Source organism: Nicotiana attenuata, unplaced genomic scaffold, assembly GCF_001879085.1.
Source record: "Nicotiana attenuata strain UT unplaced genomic scaffold, NIATTr2, whole genome shotgun sequence".
NCBI classification, from domain to species: domain Eukaryota; kingdom Viridiplantae; phylum Streptophyta; class Magnoliopsida; order Solanales; family Solanaceae; genus Nicotiana; species Nicotiana attenuata.
This window is the reverse complement of record NW_017670668.1, coordinates 69626-86960: the sequence shown is the minus strand read 5'-3', so window position 1 is coordinate 86960 and position 17335 is coordinate 69626. Positions and strand designations below refer to the sequence as shown.

Sequence of the window (17335 nt, the reverse complement as noted above, 5' to 3'; positions counted from 1 at the left end):
ATATATAATAAGCTTGACGCAATAATTAAATTCACCCTATCTTAAGGCTTAAGCTATTTCCAAGGAGACATTTATTTACTTTTATAGAATGTTTAACACCTATTCAAGACTTTAGGTATGGCGTAATAGCTAGTGGACCACAACCAACTTTAATTAGATAAAATCCCAAACTTCCGAACATTCTTATGGACTTGCATTAAAACAGGGTGTCGTAGGGAAGTTCAAAAGATGAAAAATGAGCCATCACACAACAAGGTCTGGGAAATAATTTTAAGAGATAAAATCACCTCGAACTTCACGGATCCAATCTCAAGCTTCTGCTTTACTTCTTTAAGAACATCAGGCTCTGCAATTAGGAAAAGAAAAAGAGAAAAAGTCAAGCATGAACAGTTGAATAAGAAGAAACAAAGCCACACTGCTCTGGAGGAAAAAATTTCTTTGCATCAAACTTTGCTCAGATAATAACCAGCCACTAGCGAACTACCTTATATATGCACATTGAGTTAGCCCAAAATCATAAAGATAATAATGAAAAGAGCAAACACATAAATGCATTTACCATTGACATATTTTCTTCCATTGTTCTATAGGTTGTGAATTTACCAAAAGTCCACCCAGACACTGGAGTCAAACTCATGAGAATGACCAAGGTTATGTTGGAGTACTGCCTAATCAGATACTTAAATTACAAATGATAGACTGCTTAATATCAAGATGACATTTATGGAGCAAAAGGTGAAAGGAAAAGTCAGTGTCCTTGTTTACATGCTAATACTCCAAAGGGTCCAATGATTCACTTATCTAGAAAGATTGGAACACCAATATCAAATAGACATTTGGATGACTCTTTTTCCACTTCTTGGAGAACTAAGTGGATCCTTAAAGAGTCAAAGTTGCTTGCTTAACATTGTAATCCTAACTGTTTCACCAATAATGTTTTTTACACCTAAAGAACATGTTCAGTATACTAAATTGAATGGGCCGACAGAACAAAGAGAATCTGCCAGATCTCAATGGAGAAAGTATTTGATTAACAAGAATGCACAGGTTCAGCAAGAAAAATGTTGCTTATGTGATTGAAAACATCAAGTATCTACAGCTATCACCCATCATCAACAACTTACACTAATTAGAATTATATTCAACAACTAGAGATAGACGGAGAGATACAGGAAATGATAACTACACTCCTAAAAAGGAAACAAAAAAGGAATTCATTATAAAATTACTGTATGGAGGTTTGTCACAATGGTTTACCAATTGAAATTGGATCTGTAGAAGCAGAAACAGGATGCCCCTCAACTCCATCTTCTCTTACTGGTGTATATATCACAACCAGCCTATAGCCGACGTCATCAACATTAGCTTCATACATTCTTCCTGTCTCCCCTGCAACAAAACCATTTTCTTTCAGAAAGTTCGTATCAACTTCAACGGTGCTATGCATAAATGAGATTTCCAAATGTGAAGGACCAAAAAATAAAAATTTCAAACACGGATTCCCCCATTGTTTGTTATTGGCACAAACTTGTTCCTACACCAAAGGTTAATCGCTTAAAAAGAGACAAGGTAATAGTCTAATAGATTGATAGTTTGACTTGTCTAACAGATATGAGCCATTATGCTTGTCTCAAAACTCTGATGCAAGTAAAACAGATGCAGTGAAACGTCATATATGATCAGCAAAACACTAAATTTGATTTACCCGGTTTTCAACCCCCCTCTTTATGCTTTTCTTGTTCTTATCGGGTGATTAATGGGAATTTATACTTAAAAACAAATAGATGCAAAAGATGAATCACCAAAGAATACCTTAAGAGTTATTAAAACCTCAAATATACACAGCTCGTACAACACATATAACATTGGAAAGGTCTAGACCTTTAGTTCCCTTAACTCCTCAAACATAGTAAGATCAGAGGAACCTTGCTGTTAAACAGTTAGATATTTGCATCAGAAATTCAGAACAACTTGCTTCTTGCTTCTTCCTTTACTCTTAAGACAGTAATTTATACTTGGACACAACCGGGTGGAAGGAAGATATGTTGTAAAAGATTCTGAACCATGGAAAAACTACTTGTCCGTACTATCTATCATAAGAGTATAGTTACCGCAAAATGAGAAAATGGAGGACAATGATACAAGAGGAAGTCACTTTTGAGAGGAAAATTTTATCAAATAGTAGGTGAGGAGAAAAGATAGTAAAAACTAATTAGAACCGGACAGTTCAGCCAATCTAATCATTTTGGATATGTTAAATTGAGCAACTCTTAAATGAATAAACAGAGTTAACAAACCAAAATCAGATGGAACAATTTAGCATACCAGGAATTGAAATGAGGTCAGGACTTCCAACCATAGATCTAAGCCACTGAATTCTACTTTTTCCCTCCTTTCCGCCACTATAAACACCACGAACAGCATACAGATTGGTGTGAAAACCTCTACCTTCAATTTCCAGCTTATCCATCCTAGGGATGCCTGAGATGAAGCAGATTCATTAATCAACTACTAAAAATTGAATTATATGAAACTCTTAAAATTACCCAATGAACACATTGTAGCGATGCCAGGGAACAAGAATAATTTCATGATACATTAAAGCTAAGATGTCAATAACAAGGAAGAACATGGGGGTGATTCCTTCACATGAAGAGGTGCAAAACATACAAAGATGGGCCTCGAGTCAATTCAGAAACAACCCGTCATAAAGGGAGGGCAAAAAAGGGCATCAAGCAAAGGACAATAGCAACTTTATATTGGCCTGGTTATAGGCTAAATTTTACTTATCCAGAATTTAGAAATATATGAGTAAAGGGAATGAAAGAAATTCAATGTGCTAAAACTATGTTTAAGTATCTGTCTGGAAATAATTAATTAAACTCCAGCAGAGTTCCGCATTAATGATAGTATTTATAATGACATACCAGAAATCTGCAGAAAGAATTACTAAAAAGCAGGTCAATTTTAGGCTCTGCTACACGAAGTAATAAATTTACACTAACATAGTGAAACAAAGAAAAGATCAGTCATAAGCTGCTGATTTTCTAGGAGGATCTTCCCAAGCATACTGAATTAACCGTGAGAAGCACTCAGCTCTTGTAGCAAATGGAATGCTGGAATAAGGTAACCAATCTGAAAATCAACATAACTCTTCACTTCCACGAAAAGGAGTGAAGGGTAAACAATAGAGCAACTCATTGATTTCCGTACATCCTTTGGATAAAGTATAAAACATTTATTATTTTTGTTCAGAATGGGAAGTTAAAGAAAAAGATACACTTTGTCCTTTCTGTCTAAATCACTTGGGGCTGGAAAAGCGGACCTTCCACTTTTACTTGCCCACTTTCCTCTTCTCGAACTAACCAAAGACAATTCATGGTGATAGTGAGTGATTGCACTTCTTTGAGAATACACCTCATATAAACACCAACCACAACCAAATTTAAAATTAAAAGGAAGGAAGGAATTCCAAACATAGAGCATCAAAATACAATCTGCAACAAATTCATGTCAAGTGAGGTAGGTCAGTAGAGGACCATTCCACATACGGCAATAATGAAGTACAGTTTACCATCCAGCATTTACTGTCTTCAAGTATCTATAAGTGGAAACTAAATTAGAATTTGAAGCTAGAATACCTGGTGAAACTGAAGGAGTTTCGGCATACACAGGATCACTTGACCTTCCAAAAACATCAGACACGATGCATTCACATCTCAGAGAGCGACCTATGTCCTCAAATCGTAACCTGTAGGAGCAAGAACGCTGTGATGGTAATGGCTCAAAGGACTTATTATTTCCTGTTTCAGTCGAAATGAACCTGCAGCAGCCAATAAAATATCAGAAGCTTCTCAATGTACTCTATAATAGAACCTTCAGAAGCAATGCAATCTTTGGATTATGCTAGACAACTTAATAGCAGTTTGCATTCTTGGATGCAATAAATTATACATAGAGTGTAGAAGTAAATCATATCAGGATACAACTATCTGAGCTTTCGCATATCTCAGTTTTGAAGCTAGATATTTAACCAGCTTACCCAACATTATTTCCTGAGATCCAGATATTGAACCGATATCCGTCACAAAATAAGAGGAGCAGCTTTTGGTTCCTTTTTTTTTTTTTGAGTATAAGAAAAGTAGCAAGTGTGGTAACAGAAATCATCTCTATATTATAGCTGTTGTTCTAACTTCAGTAAAGAATAATCAGCCATTAACGAAAAACAGTTGATTGCCAGCATATCTAGATGATGAGAACAGAGAAGTACCATGTATATTTGATGTCCTTCTTATACTTTAACCATACACGCTCTTGACTTTCACTCTTTGGAATGACTTCAATAGCAGTTAGTATGTCCCCTTCAACAGCTTTCCCAGTTAGAGCCAGTGTCTCAATTCTTGGAATATCTGTGGACGTAGTGTGTTACTGTCAGGAGATTATATGGGTATATGTTTCACAAGCATTGAAAGGACAGTATTCTAGATAGTGCACTGAAACATTCTAGATGAAGCATGCTCTACAGACAAGCAGAACCACTTAGGAACATTTGCTGAGCTGATCATTTGACTGATTATAAATAGTTGGACTATTGGAGTTGTAGAAGATTGAGAAACTCTTCTTTTTTTAGATTATCACATTGGTTGAGGGAGTTAGTTGTTGTCTTCTTATATGGTCTTGGCAAATATCACCCCATGAGCTAGCTTTTGGAGTTGAGTTAGACTTGAAGGTCCATCTTTCTTAACATGTTATCAGAGCCAGACACATTCCTATTGGTTTGCTAGCCTCCACGACAAATATCTGAAGTGCAATGTGCTTGGAAACTCTAGATGTATGAACTTGCTCATATTGTAGACCACAATAAAGACCCACTTTTATTTAGTTTAGGCTTTTCCTTGTTTTGATGTATTTTGGACTTGGGCTTTAGCCCGTTGAGCTTAGCATCACCGTAAATAGAAAGCCATTGACACATGAGCCACTTTTATTTATTTTAAGCTTTTCCTTGTTTTGATGTCTTTTGGAATTGGCCTTATCCCATTGAGCTTAGCATCGCTGTAAATAGAGAGTCTATTAGTTTATGATGGATTGTTGATGAAGAACTCTCTTGAGATCCCTTTGTGAGATTGTCCTATTCCTCTTCAATTGAACCTCTCTTGAATTCTTCTAGCAAGTATTCATGTATGAATTCAATTTCTCTTCCCCCTTGGTTTTATTCTTGTGATTGAATGCTAATTAGTATGTTACAAGTCTATACTTGTGGTTGACTAGTTGCTTCCTTTACTAGAATCTGTCCTTTCTTTCTAAATTCTATCTCTAATTTCTATCGCCTTCTAGTTTTTCATTTCCTTGTGTTTAAAAAAAAATGGATAAGTAATCAAAGAATTTTTTCATTAAAGATTTTTTTGATAAGTAATAAAGATTTCATTCCTTGTGTTAACTCCATCATCAGCTGTGGAAGTAGAAGAGACAGTAGCAGACCATGAACTTTAAAGTTATAGATGCTCCATTGTTTGTAACATAAAGTTGCTATCAACCACATAGTATAAATGCAGGGATAAAAATTATACAAGCAAACTACAATTAATGTTTATCAACACAAAAGAAGATCATTCTATTCACAGTTGTCTTTGAAGAGGATTTTATATTTCCTAAAACAGTAAATATCACTAGCTTGTGCAAGTAAATGGGTTTGCTGTTTTACTGCTCTAGCCATTAGACATCCTTGCTTGGTGGCTAGTGTCTTTGTGTTTGTAAAAGGGGCAAAGAAAAAGAAGAGTCGGGTTTCATCACTTTGTGGCGAAAGAGGGGCAAAAAGGAAAAGCGGAGGAAAAAACGGAAAGAAGGAAAAGCAAAAAAAAAAAAAAATGGGAAAGAAGGAAAAGCAAAAAAAAGGACAGAAAAGAAGAATTAGACATGAATGAAGAAAAGGACAAAAAGATCTAACCATGAAAAAAGTTTATTCAAACAGGAATTGAACCCTGAATCCAGAGGTAGTTGCACCTCATATTTCTGTCTGTTAACCGTTGTAACATTTGTCTATCGAAGATCATGGGTGCTCACTTACTTATATATCCATTTCTTACTAAATACCTATATAAAGATCTAAAGTTTAAGTTGGAGATTGTGAGTGCTTGAGCACTGGCCGGTGACCATGTCGGTTCACCGCTGAGAACAGATTTGATTAACCAACAATGTACAAGAGGGCTCCTTCTAGAGGACTTTTATGCTACGTACAATATGATAGGCAAGACTTCTCTATTGCCTAACAAGATAGTAAATACATTATAACTAAATAGAGAACATCCTAACATATCCCATCGACTACTATAATATTTTTCTTACTCAAATTCAATGAATCTAGACATGTGTGAACCTCAACACATGCTCTTTATATTCACCACCTATAAAAACGTCCGCCGTGCATTTATCAACTCAGCAGTACATTGTTCTCTTATCTTTATTTATCAATTACTTCTAAACTCCGGTGGAATGCCCCCAAAGTGCCACCAGAACATTTCAATCATGTGAAAGTGAAGAGTGGCAGTGTCTATCTCAAACTAGTACAAAATGGAACTCATTCATAAGGACCTAGGAATGATGGCATACAATAGACTTCTTCGTCATTTCAGATTCTATGATCAGGCAAATACCTGGGAGAATCACATGAGTTGGCTCGGATAACCTGAGTTCTCCAATGACTGAATCTGAACGAACTGGTGTATATCTGCAAATTTTGGGTAACATGTTTTAGAAAGGAAAAAAGACTACACATGCACATCACTTCTTTAAAGTTTTTAGTTTTCCATTTGTCATTTGTTTATTTTTATTTTTATTTAACAAGATTAGTCAAGACATAACAGAAGAAACATTCAGGCAGATGACAAGGAATTAATCTGCATCTATAACCATCAACTACTATGCGCTTGTATCTCACAACATAACACTTCAAAAGCCAGCCAAAATATTAGAGAAGCTGTTACCCAAAAAGCAAACGACAATTGTAATCTTCATCTACAACTTCATAAGTTTTAGAACATGCTCCATTGATGAGAGTGATTGTTCCCTCATCAGTTTCTCTATACCAGCTAAACAAGCTTGATCCTTCATGACCGCCGAAATACACTCCTTCTCCAAGGTAAATACTTGATGAGAGCTCCTTCACGCGAACATTAGAAACTACTGGAAAAGCTGCCACACAATTCACAATGCATGTTCAGTACAACTTTAAAATAAGCAATACTCTCTACGTTTCCTTTTATATGCATTCTTTCCTTTTTAGTCTGTTCAGAAAAGGAAGGCACCTTTATATATTTGGAATCTATTTAACTTTGAACTTCTTATTTTACCCTTATTGACATGCTCTTATAGCCAAAGAAATGTAATGGCAAATTTAGGACGACATGTTCTACAAGTAATTTTGGTATGTGCCAAAAGTCATTATTTCTGAAAATTCGAGACCACTAAACCATCGCCATATAAAATGAAGAGGAGGGAGTTTCAAGCATCATATAACCAATAGCAAGCATAATCCTTCTTGAAAGGGAACATGCTATTAATTCAGAACTCAGCACATCTTGTCAGGGGCTATAATATAACTTTCATATAAACCTCGAGTATGCAGTTAAAGAAACAAGAAATCCTAAACCTTTAATAGGAAGCTCCATAGAATATACTATCTCATATTATAGAGTTAACAATTTCACTGCAAGATCATACGGAGTTAAATCTTATCATAAGAGGTTATTAGCGAGAGAGGAACGCGAGGGGAGTGATTTTGACAGCGGTAAATCTGAGAAAGAGAAGGATTACCTATGTTAGTTGGTGCTTCATGTGCAAAAAGCTCGGGCAAAGATTTAGATTATCTCCTATTGCATTGTCAAGTGGCTAATCGTTTGTGGAGGGCGATCCTTAATTTGTTTGGAGTGCAATGGGTGATGCCGGGTACAGTGAAGGAGGCATTGCATGTTGGGCTCACATGAGCAGAAAGAGACGTCCAAGGGCATGGAGTGTTGCTCCCTTAGCAACCATGTGGGTTATATGGAGAGAGAGAAATAGGAGGACACTTGAAGGGGTGGAACAAGATTTTGTAAAATTGCAAAGTAGTCTTTTGATCCTAATTTCTTCTTGGTGTATTCATGAGGTCCCTATTTGTACAGAGGATTGGATCTCTTATGTTGAGAACCATATTTTGGTATAGGTTCTCTCTTTTTGGTATACGGCTTGTATACATACGGGGTTAGTCCCCAATTGTTAATAAAATTATTTACCTTATCAACAAAAAAAATACGGTGATATCAGTAATGGGGAAGGGAGAGAAATATCTACTCAGGACTCAGGATTATGAATCAAGGTCTACCTGGAGAGACTGGAGACTCGCAAACTGATGCTAATGGGTTCCCAGATTTTCCATCGATGCGAATTGGCAGCCAATATAATGCCAAGTATGCTCCCACATCTTCAAGCAATGGCTTATATGTTCTGGAAAATACATATTCAAAAAGGATTACTAGCACCATAGAGAAACTTTTGATGTTTTTTCAGTTTCTTTCAACAAGTAGGCAAAGTTATTAATTATTACTCGTACGAAGACTTACAAAGTCCTTGCACAAACATGTACATCCTCTGTAACGCTAGGCAAGTCCAGCAGAGCAGATTCATGAAGCTTATTCTTACTTCTATACCAAACATATTCACCATCACCTTCTTGTCCTCCAAAGTATCTCCGCTTGGGAACTACTGTCTCACCCTCGCAGCTTTCAGGAATTGACAGTTCAACACCAATTGGGTCTCCTATCTCAATGCAAGGTCAATTTCAGGTAGAAGTACTTCATATAATGGATTCAATAGCAGAAGAAAAAGTGCAAAGTCGAACAATGTAATTATGGAGGTTAACTGAGCAACACAACAAAATAATGCAGGGTTAAGCTGTTAAAAGTTCGTGAAGATAAAAAGTTGTTAAAAGTTAAAACATTTGAGATAATTTCATATTCTAGCTAATCTGCTAATGTCAATCCGGTATCATGACTTACCAAAGATATGTTATTTGGTTAGAAAGATTGGCATGCAGTGCCTTTTCTAATAAAAGATTATGTAGGAGCAAACAACATACCAGGAGCTACTTGGCAAGATAATATGCTCCTACAGCTTCCTTTTAATGCATCTTTGCGGATCGGCGTATAAATAAGCTCAATGCATTTATCGACATCCTCAAGAGTCAAATCCAGAAACTCTGCCAATAAACTGAGTTACTCGCCACGTTTTTGCACTCTTAAAATAAAATATAATAATATGTATCCCTACCACCACAGCTAATTTTGTCTTTGACACCATCAGGGTTCACTCTAAACCATTCATGTAGGCACTCTCCCTTCTCCCTGCATATGAACACTTTCAACTTCGGACCAAACTAAAATGAATTTAGAAACTCAAGCTCTAAATGGATGATTTTAATATATAACCATACCCTCCACTATAAGATGCAAGGAAGCTCACACGTTCTCCTTCAACCAAAGATCCTTGAAATTCAAGTGAATGGCAAGTAGGGGGCCCTGCAGTGAAGTTTTTTAGATATACCTCATCTCTAAATATAATTTTGAACCAAAAAAAAAGGGTAATCAGCATGGTTGCATGTCTGTTTTAAATAACTATCAAACTGAAAGTAATCTTGTTACATTTAAAAATAAAAAATAAAAAAAAAAGTAATCTTGTTACTTTCATCAACCAATTTAGAAGTTAGAAACTAATAATAGTTCATGTCAACTTATTCATATGCATAGATTCATTTGGTAATAGTAATACCTGGAACAATGGGTCCAACTTGTTCCGAGATAACAATAGGACCACGAGCCCAATCATTTCGAACAGGTTCACAGGACACATATATAGAAAATCCAATATCATCAATAGAGAGCTTGTATGAGGAAGTCCTAGTATCATTGACTTCTATGTTTGTGCCACTTGAACTAGTCTGCACAGTAACATGCATGCTTAGTTCTTGTGTCACCATTATAAATCTACACTTCTTCCCTAGGTAAAGAAAAATTCAAAATCTCAATCCATCACTTTATAAGACAACAAAAGTACTTGGGCTACTTTTGGGCGTTAGAGGAAGCATAGAGATCTCAACTTATTTGCTTGTAAAGAGATTTAAGCATTTAAGGCACATTGAAGTACCCGGAACCAGCGGTAAACTGAATCTCCCTCTTCACCACCCCAGTATTTCTTCTCAACGTTTAGTGTGGTGCCTTCAACTGCAGTTCCGGCTAGTCGTAGAGAAAGCAATCTTGGGGTTCCTACACCATGCAAGAACACAATAAGAAAACATTAGATGGCAAACTAATAAATGATCAAAATCCATGAAAAAGCAGCATAAGATTTCTGCAACCATATAAAGCTTTCTGAACCTTGAACACTGACAGAGTAATTAAATGTGTGCCGTGCTTGTTGGAAAAGAAAAAATGCAATAAGGCTTTGAAAAGAGGACACAGACTTTGCTGAGGATATTAGTGACAGAAGCTTTCTAGCCCTCTTCCTAAAAGCCAAGTGATAACAGGGGAACATGAATTTCATCAGATACCGGTTAAGTAACAAATGATCAATAAACCCCAAGAGCAGAATAGATGGTCATGTTCATAGCATGTTTCAAGAGAAACTCTGGTTCCTCGTTTCCAAGAAGGTTAGAAGTAACCTCCATCACAATCTGAGATTGTTTTACATAAAACCTATAATATTAATATGTTTTTTGCGAGAAACCCAGCAAATTAAATTTTCTGGCACCCAGTAAGTGAAGTGCATTAGTTCTGAACAATTAAAAAATATAGGGATCATAGATAGGCTCATGCTTTACCCGTGGAGTTTTATGAACAAGAAAATATATTAAAATCCGGGACTGCAGCAAGCTCTGATACCATCTGTAAGCACTAAGAATATTCTATGGTGCTAGAATATCAACAGAAGTCTAAAAATCATAACAATTCTTACAATTGATCCAACACGTCGAAATGCAGCATTACCTGGGCGAACACGCTCCTGTCCCATACAAGTTCTTGGCTCACCCACTGTCCCATCATCGCGAACTGGGGTACATTTGAAAGATATGAATTTTCCAATTGCATCTTTGGTAATACGATATTGAAGAAGACCCAAAAACTCAGGAATTATAGCACCTGAGTCATTTTCAACCTGCAGTAAGAGGAACCGGTCATTGATAGCTAAAAACAATAATAAAATATTATATTAAGTTAGAACAAATTTTTATAGCAATATAGGAACTGCTAGCTAGCCAGTTATCCCCATAACTACCTTAAAACTAGAGAAATTATGATAAGCATGGATGAGCTCATGATATTCACAAAGACAATCTCTTTGCTCTAATTTCTAGTTTGAATAAAATCAACGAACCAGTCCATGACACACATACGACCTCAGTAATTAAGACTTGATGATAACCCACGCAAGGAAATTAAGTATTAAGAGTTCTTCAAAAAGAAAGAAAACAAAAATGGTCTTTTCTTCATAACAGCCACTTCGTTGAAACGTTAAGAGGTATATATTCATTACAGCAACATAAATTATGATATGGTTTCCTATAATACGACTCAAATAGACTTTAATCTCAGTTTATATGGAGGAACACTAGAATCCATTTTGTTTTTACTTTATATCTCAGCATTCTGCATCCCTCATATGGTAAGTCAGTGTTAATGTTTCTTTGTTTTTTTTCCTTTCGTTCTGTTTCCTTATGGAAGTTGAGAATTGTAGTATGTTTAGACAAAGCGAATCAACTCTCATAATAAACAATCATCCGAGTTTTACTTTCTCATTTGTTACTTGAATTTGATGAAGTCCTGAAGTTTCTATAGGCGAAGTTCATTTGAACTGAGTACAGGATACTCTCCTTCAGAGAATATTCTCACTTATTCTCTGTTCAGCACCATCCATTTTTTGGTGCCTCATAACATACCAGTCCGACAGAGTAGTATAAACATGATTTGTTCTTTTTCTCTCTGCAGTCTGGCTAGGACTCTGAAAAAGAATGTAGAGAATACAGCCTACAGTCAAGCTGATGCAAGAAGTCAGCGCTCTACCTCGTGAAGATACCAATTGTAAATACTTTTTCCCTCATGACCCCCAATATAACCATAAGATGCGGTCATTATTCCACCTTCGACATAATCACCAGTCAGAGATAAAAAGTTAAGGCTGGGTGGAAGAGCTGCAAGAAAACATCCATGTTGTTTGATTATTCGAAGTTAAGAACAAATGTGCAAAAGTATCAGATGAAATTTTAATGCATTATACTTACTCTCTGCAGCTCTTTCGGAAATGACATAGACTGGTTCACCAGCTTCACCATCTGGAGTCATTGGAGTAAATTTTGCAACAATATAGTAACCAACAGCTCCTAAAGGTATGCGGAATGCCTGAAGAAACAGACATTGACTGATTTAACGCATCATCTTTGATGATTAAGTAATGGTTATTGATTCATGCATCACATGTAGGAGCTGAAATTCAAAAGCTTAACTTCAACATCTAGTACCTTCGCAATTTTGGATGTACTTAATGCATCAAGACAGCTCTCACCCTCGAATGTTGATGAACTAGTTTTAAACCACTGAACTCTGCTGGCTCCTTCAGTTCCTCCGGTAACAATACCAGTTACCGTTATTTTACTGCCCTCCTTTAGTTCACCAATTATCTTTACATTTGTCACTTTAGGAGGAGCTGGAACAGCGATTTAGATAAAAAAAAACAATAAGACCCACAAACCTACATTGTTTCACTCTGTAGAATAGTGATAACTTATAGCTAAAATCATATCAAATTTTGAAGAAGTTACATAAAGATGCAGGCCATAACATGTGAAATTTGGTCTATTAAGTAGGCTTGGCTTCAGCAAACCTATGCAGCATGCAGTGCTGTTGGGAGGTGATGGGAGCTGGAAAGACCTGAACAAGAAGAATGGAGGGAGCACGGGCCAGCGGACGTGGAGAGTAGAAAGAGAGTCAGTTTTCGTGTGAGGTGGACCCACAACGGGCAACTTGTCAAAAAAATAAGACCGTCTTACACAGCTTATGTCAGTTGTCAGAGGTATAATATAAAATTTATCCATATTATGTTGTATATTCTCTTAGTTTAGGTACACTTCTTGTATACAGGAGATTTTCCCATTATTAATAAAATTATTTACCTTATAAGAAAATATGATCAATATAACTAAACATCCATCCAAGATTGACCAATACGCCAAAGTATCCTATCTCAGTGTGAAGTCCTTCCCTAACGAAAGATTGACTTCATGAAACATATCAGGATACTAACTTATGAAAGATTAGAATAGCAAACCTTGCTTAACTTTCTGTGAAACAATCGATAGAGATTTCCCTTGCTGTCCTGCAAAGCACAGTCAGATGTTACAACGGTCATGGACTGTAAAACAGATGGAATTAAATTACAAAAAATCTGACCTTCAAAATTCACGGGTATATAAACAAAAGCCAAGCACCAGCCAACATCCTCTTTTGTCAAAGTATATTCATTTGTACCAGATGATACCAGCACGAATTCCCTGTATCCACACCCCAAGCCAAAGAAATGAATATAAAAAGACTTATCAAACAAGATCAACCAGGTAAAGAAGCGTACATCAACCTACATGGAATAGCAATAGTTTTGAAAGTGTATGATTACCTCATCTAAAAGCTAAAATTACTAGATAGAACATACTTTTATTTCCTAATTGATGTCTTCAACACACTCCCTCACGTACAGGCTTGATTCTTGTTCATGGATCAAACACAGGAAAAAAATAAATCAAGGGTGGCAGCGAGACTTGAACCTTGAACCCCCGCTTGCTTTGACATCATGATAAGAAAATGGACAATAAGCCGAACTTACCCAAACGCTAGCTCAGGTGGTAACATGTCCAAGACGAAATATGGAGACTGTAGTACACACACTTAATTATGTGGGATTCTGACAAAAATAGTCCATAATACAAAAAGTATATTACATCGAAAAACAAATAAGAAAGTTTTGATAGGCTGACTCAAAATTAGTGAACTGTTCATTGTAGCCGCATCCGAAACTATACAAACAACCTTAGGGTAATGCCTACTTGACTTTAAAAGAATGAATTGTTGCAATTGCTTTTTCAAGGTGAGTTACTTAAGAAGTTGCGATCACTTCATTATGTAGTCACAATTCGGTAAGCTAGAGCAAATTAAAAGATTGGTCCAGGCAACTTTAAACTTTTCATTTTACCCATTTTACCCTTAATGAGAAGCTTTTATAGCCAAACAAATGCCATGGCCCCACAAAGCTTTTATCCACAAGTTTCAAAAGTCTTATTATTTCTTAAAATATGTGCCGAGTCAAACTACCTCATATAAATTTAAACGGAGGGAGTGATAATATTTTGAAATATTTTGAGTATCTGACTAAAAACCATAAGGAAATGGTTGGAGTAGCACAACAACAACAACAACAACACCTTGCACGTGAAACCTGGTTGTGGTTTACCTAATGAGAACTTACTTGCGGGGGAATAGGATAAATAAAGTTTGGCTTGACACCACCACCACAACAACAACAACAAAAACAACAACAACAACAAAAATAATAATAATAATAACATCCATGTGAAAGAATCTGAACATCCAACCCAAAACCTTAAGATAATGGGTGTCCAAAACCATCTTAACTCTTTCGAAACCCTAATAAACCCAATGTGTGAAACCCATTAAAAATTGGAAATCCTTGCACAAGCATGTGTGACCTATATAAAACCAATCATCTTAGGGTGTTCATACCCCAGAAGAAAGAAAGCAAGATAGTTGTTTGCACCTATTTAAATACACAAGGCATTAACAATCCAAAATATTCCAAATAATAGTAAATATTCTTGAAGAACTAAAAACTGCTAAAATTGATTTTTAACCTATTGATACGCTCGGCGATCCGAGAAGAGAACAAGAAAGCTTACCCTGTATCCTCATCTTCACGCAACCACTCGAACTTGCTGGGTCCTTCTCTTCCTCCAAAATATTTCCCAACTCCTCTTATGGTATTGCCTTCGACAACATCTCCAGAAATTTGTACATCACTCACTGATGGGGGAGCTGTCAGCAGAAAATTCTAACTTAGTGACCATCCTACCATCAGGCAGTTATCAATGAAACTATTTCAGAAAAAAATTGAAGAAGGTATAATCAAGAAAGACTGCTTCGAATGATTGACCAAGGTGAGCTCAAGAAAATAGGTGATGTCAATCCCTAAGGCTGCTGCCTCATTTTTTTCATAACTAAGAAGCTGCGCTATTATGAATATCTCCATATTAAGAGGAGGTTAGTTCGCCCATCAAGCTACCATCTTGACATGCATAAACCCCTATATAGAATGTAATTGAGAAGCTCAAACATAAATGACATAAGAGCAAAGCAAATTCTGCATTTTAGGAATGGGCATGTTCTTCCATATTAAATCATTGGCAGTCATATTGCGACCTTCTTGAGGTCTAATGACCCGATAACAAATGAATCCAACTCCATACCTGCTTTCACATAATCTGTTATAGCATATTGAGGTTCTCCTTTGGCACCTTCCTCTGTCATAGGGGTATACATAAACACCAAACACGAATCAACATCATCAAGGGTCAACTGATATTCTTCTTCTTCAGCACCAACAATGACCACTGGGCTGCTGTTCCATCTTTTCCTTAACCAACTGAAAAAGGTTAAGCCAGAAAGTTACTCCCTCATACTGATGGGGGACAAGTTTTGTGCGAAATTACGATCTATAAAATCTGACGAGTGTTATAGCTGCAATTTAAGATGATCATCTCACCTAGAAATGCTTTTTCCTGGGGTTCCACCGCACCATGCAATTTCTGCATGGCCTCGAATTATGTTTCCTTCTAATAGATCCCCACACACTTTAATCTTCAATACTTTTGGGTGGCCAGTTCCTTTACCAAAAGAAAATGAAAAAAAAAAACGAAAGATGATATAACTGATAGCCCATAGAAAAGCAAGAGACAGTTAACTAACAATAAGACACGCAAATAAAAAGACTTCAGCAGAAACACCAGCCATTGAAGATGATAGAGACAACAAATAATAATGCCTCTCTCTTAGTACATCAGCACAAAACTGGGTATACCTTCTCCAGTTAATTTAAAATTTCAGCTTTTTTCCTGATGAATTTTTAGTTATACTTGTCAAAAAAAAAAGTCAGAACTTTATCCCTTTGCATTAAAGGACTTGACTAGGTTCTTTTATTTTTTAGAAAGGTAACATGGGTATTCATCAGCATCAAGGTTGTGTTGGCAACCATATTTATAGTTATAAAAAACCTTGTTCGTCTTACATTGGTTCTTAAGATATGAATAAGCACATTTTCTAATTTTCTTTTGACAAGTACTAGAAGTTAACAAATGTTTTAAAATCTGTCAAATGGGATGTTTCTCTTGTTTTCTTCCTCTCTTTTTTCTCGTTCTGAGGTCTACTACAGAGACACATGTAAATATAGCACCTTAGCAGCCCCTAGTTGTGTTAGTTGCAACAGAGTAGATAAAAAGCATAATGTCCTGCAGGATTCGCAATAATAGGTCTAGTAGGATTCACAATAATCCCTGTTTGATTCTCGTTAACATTGCCCAAGCACTAAACAATCTTCCAAGGTGAGATTGGACATTGCATAAATTAGCAAGCGAATAAATTTAGAAATTGAAATAAAATTCCTCGAACATATATTTGCATTTCGATTATTCCCATGTCTCAAAAAGAATAACAAAGCTCAGATCTGACGAAGAGTTAAATTATCTAATTTTCTGTGTGAATTTGATATCGACATCAATTTCTTTTTTTTAATTAGATTACACTTCTATATATTTATCTGCGGAACTACATAACATTATTATATAATCACTAGTTTAGAATATAAAAAAGAAAATGTTCTACCCAAAGATAAAACACTTTTTGCTTTCCCAAATAATTAGAGTCTCAAACACAAACTAGTTTTCAATCTTTCGAGGCGTATATTTCAAATATCTCAGAGAAGAGGGAGCGCACGTCATTTCAACATTAACCTTTTCCGATAAGTCACTTCATCATTATACTGTTATTTCCAATAGACAAAAAAAATAACATACCAGGCGAAACTGGAGAAGATATTGCAAAAATAGTGGGATATTCCATCTCTCCCAGCTTCGGGGTACACTCCACTTTCAAGATTCTACCAATGTCTTCATGATTTGGCCAATAGGACTGATCATAAGAAGCTGTAATTATGTGATGATGTCTCATGGATATAGAAACACAGAACGTCAAAT

General features: G+C 36.1%; 1 protein-coding gene across 2 annotated transcripts in view; it reads right to left on the bottom strand.

Moving 5' to 3' along the window:
• Positions 1–17335, bottom strand: part of LOC109242079 (187-kDa microtubule-associated protein AIR9) — a 28091-nt gene that overhangs the window by 2544 nt on the left and 8212 nt on the right. For both annotated transcript variants that reach the window (XM_019408907.1, XM_019408908.1), the window contains exons 12-35: positions 17156–17270; positions 15850–15970; positions 15554–15729; positions 14987–15122; positions 13470–13570; positions 13348–13395; positions 12542–12726; positions 12305–12422; positions 12087–12214; positions 11013–11181; positions 10174–10292; positions 9799–9967; positions 9464–9548; positions 9301–9374; positions 9110–9229; positions 8595–8790; positions 8357–8478; positions 6981–7188; positions 6651–6724; positions 4271–4409; positions 3642–3823; positions 2326–2481; positions 1258–1389; positions 288–346 (exon numbers count right to left, since the gene is read on the bottom strand). In XM_019408907.1, the coding sequence (XP_019264452.1) occupies positions 288–346; positions 1258–1389; positions 2326–2481; positions 3642–3823; positions 4271–4409; positions 6651–6724; positions 6981–7188; positions 8357–8478; positions 8595–8790; positions 9110–9229; positions 9301–9374; positions 9464–9548; positions 9799–9967; positions 10174–10292; positions 11013–11181; positions 12087–12214; positions 12305–12422; positions 12542–12726; positions 13348–13395; positions 13470–13570; positions 14987–15122; positions 15554–15729; positions 15850–15970; positions 17156–17270 (3132 nt within the window). The remainder of the gene's footprint in view (positions 1–287; positions 347–1257; positions 1390–2325; positions 2482–3641; positions 3824–4270; positions 4410–6650; positions 6725–6980; positions 7189–8356; positions 8479–8594; positions 8791–9109; positions 9230–9300; positions 9375–9463; positions 9549–9798; positions 9968–10173; positions 10293–11012; positions 11182–12086; positions 12215–12304; positions 12423–12541; positions 12727–13347; positions 13396–13469; positions 13571–14986; positions 15123–15553; positions 15730–15849; positions 15971–17155; positions 17271–17335) is intronic.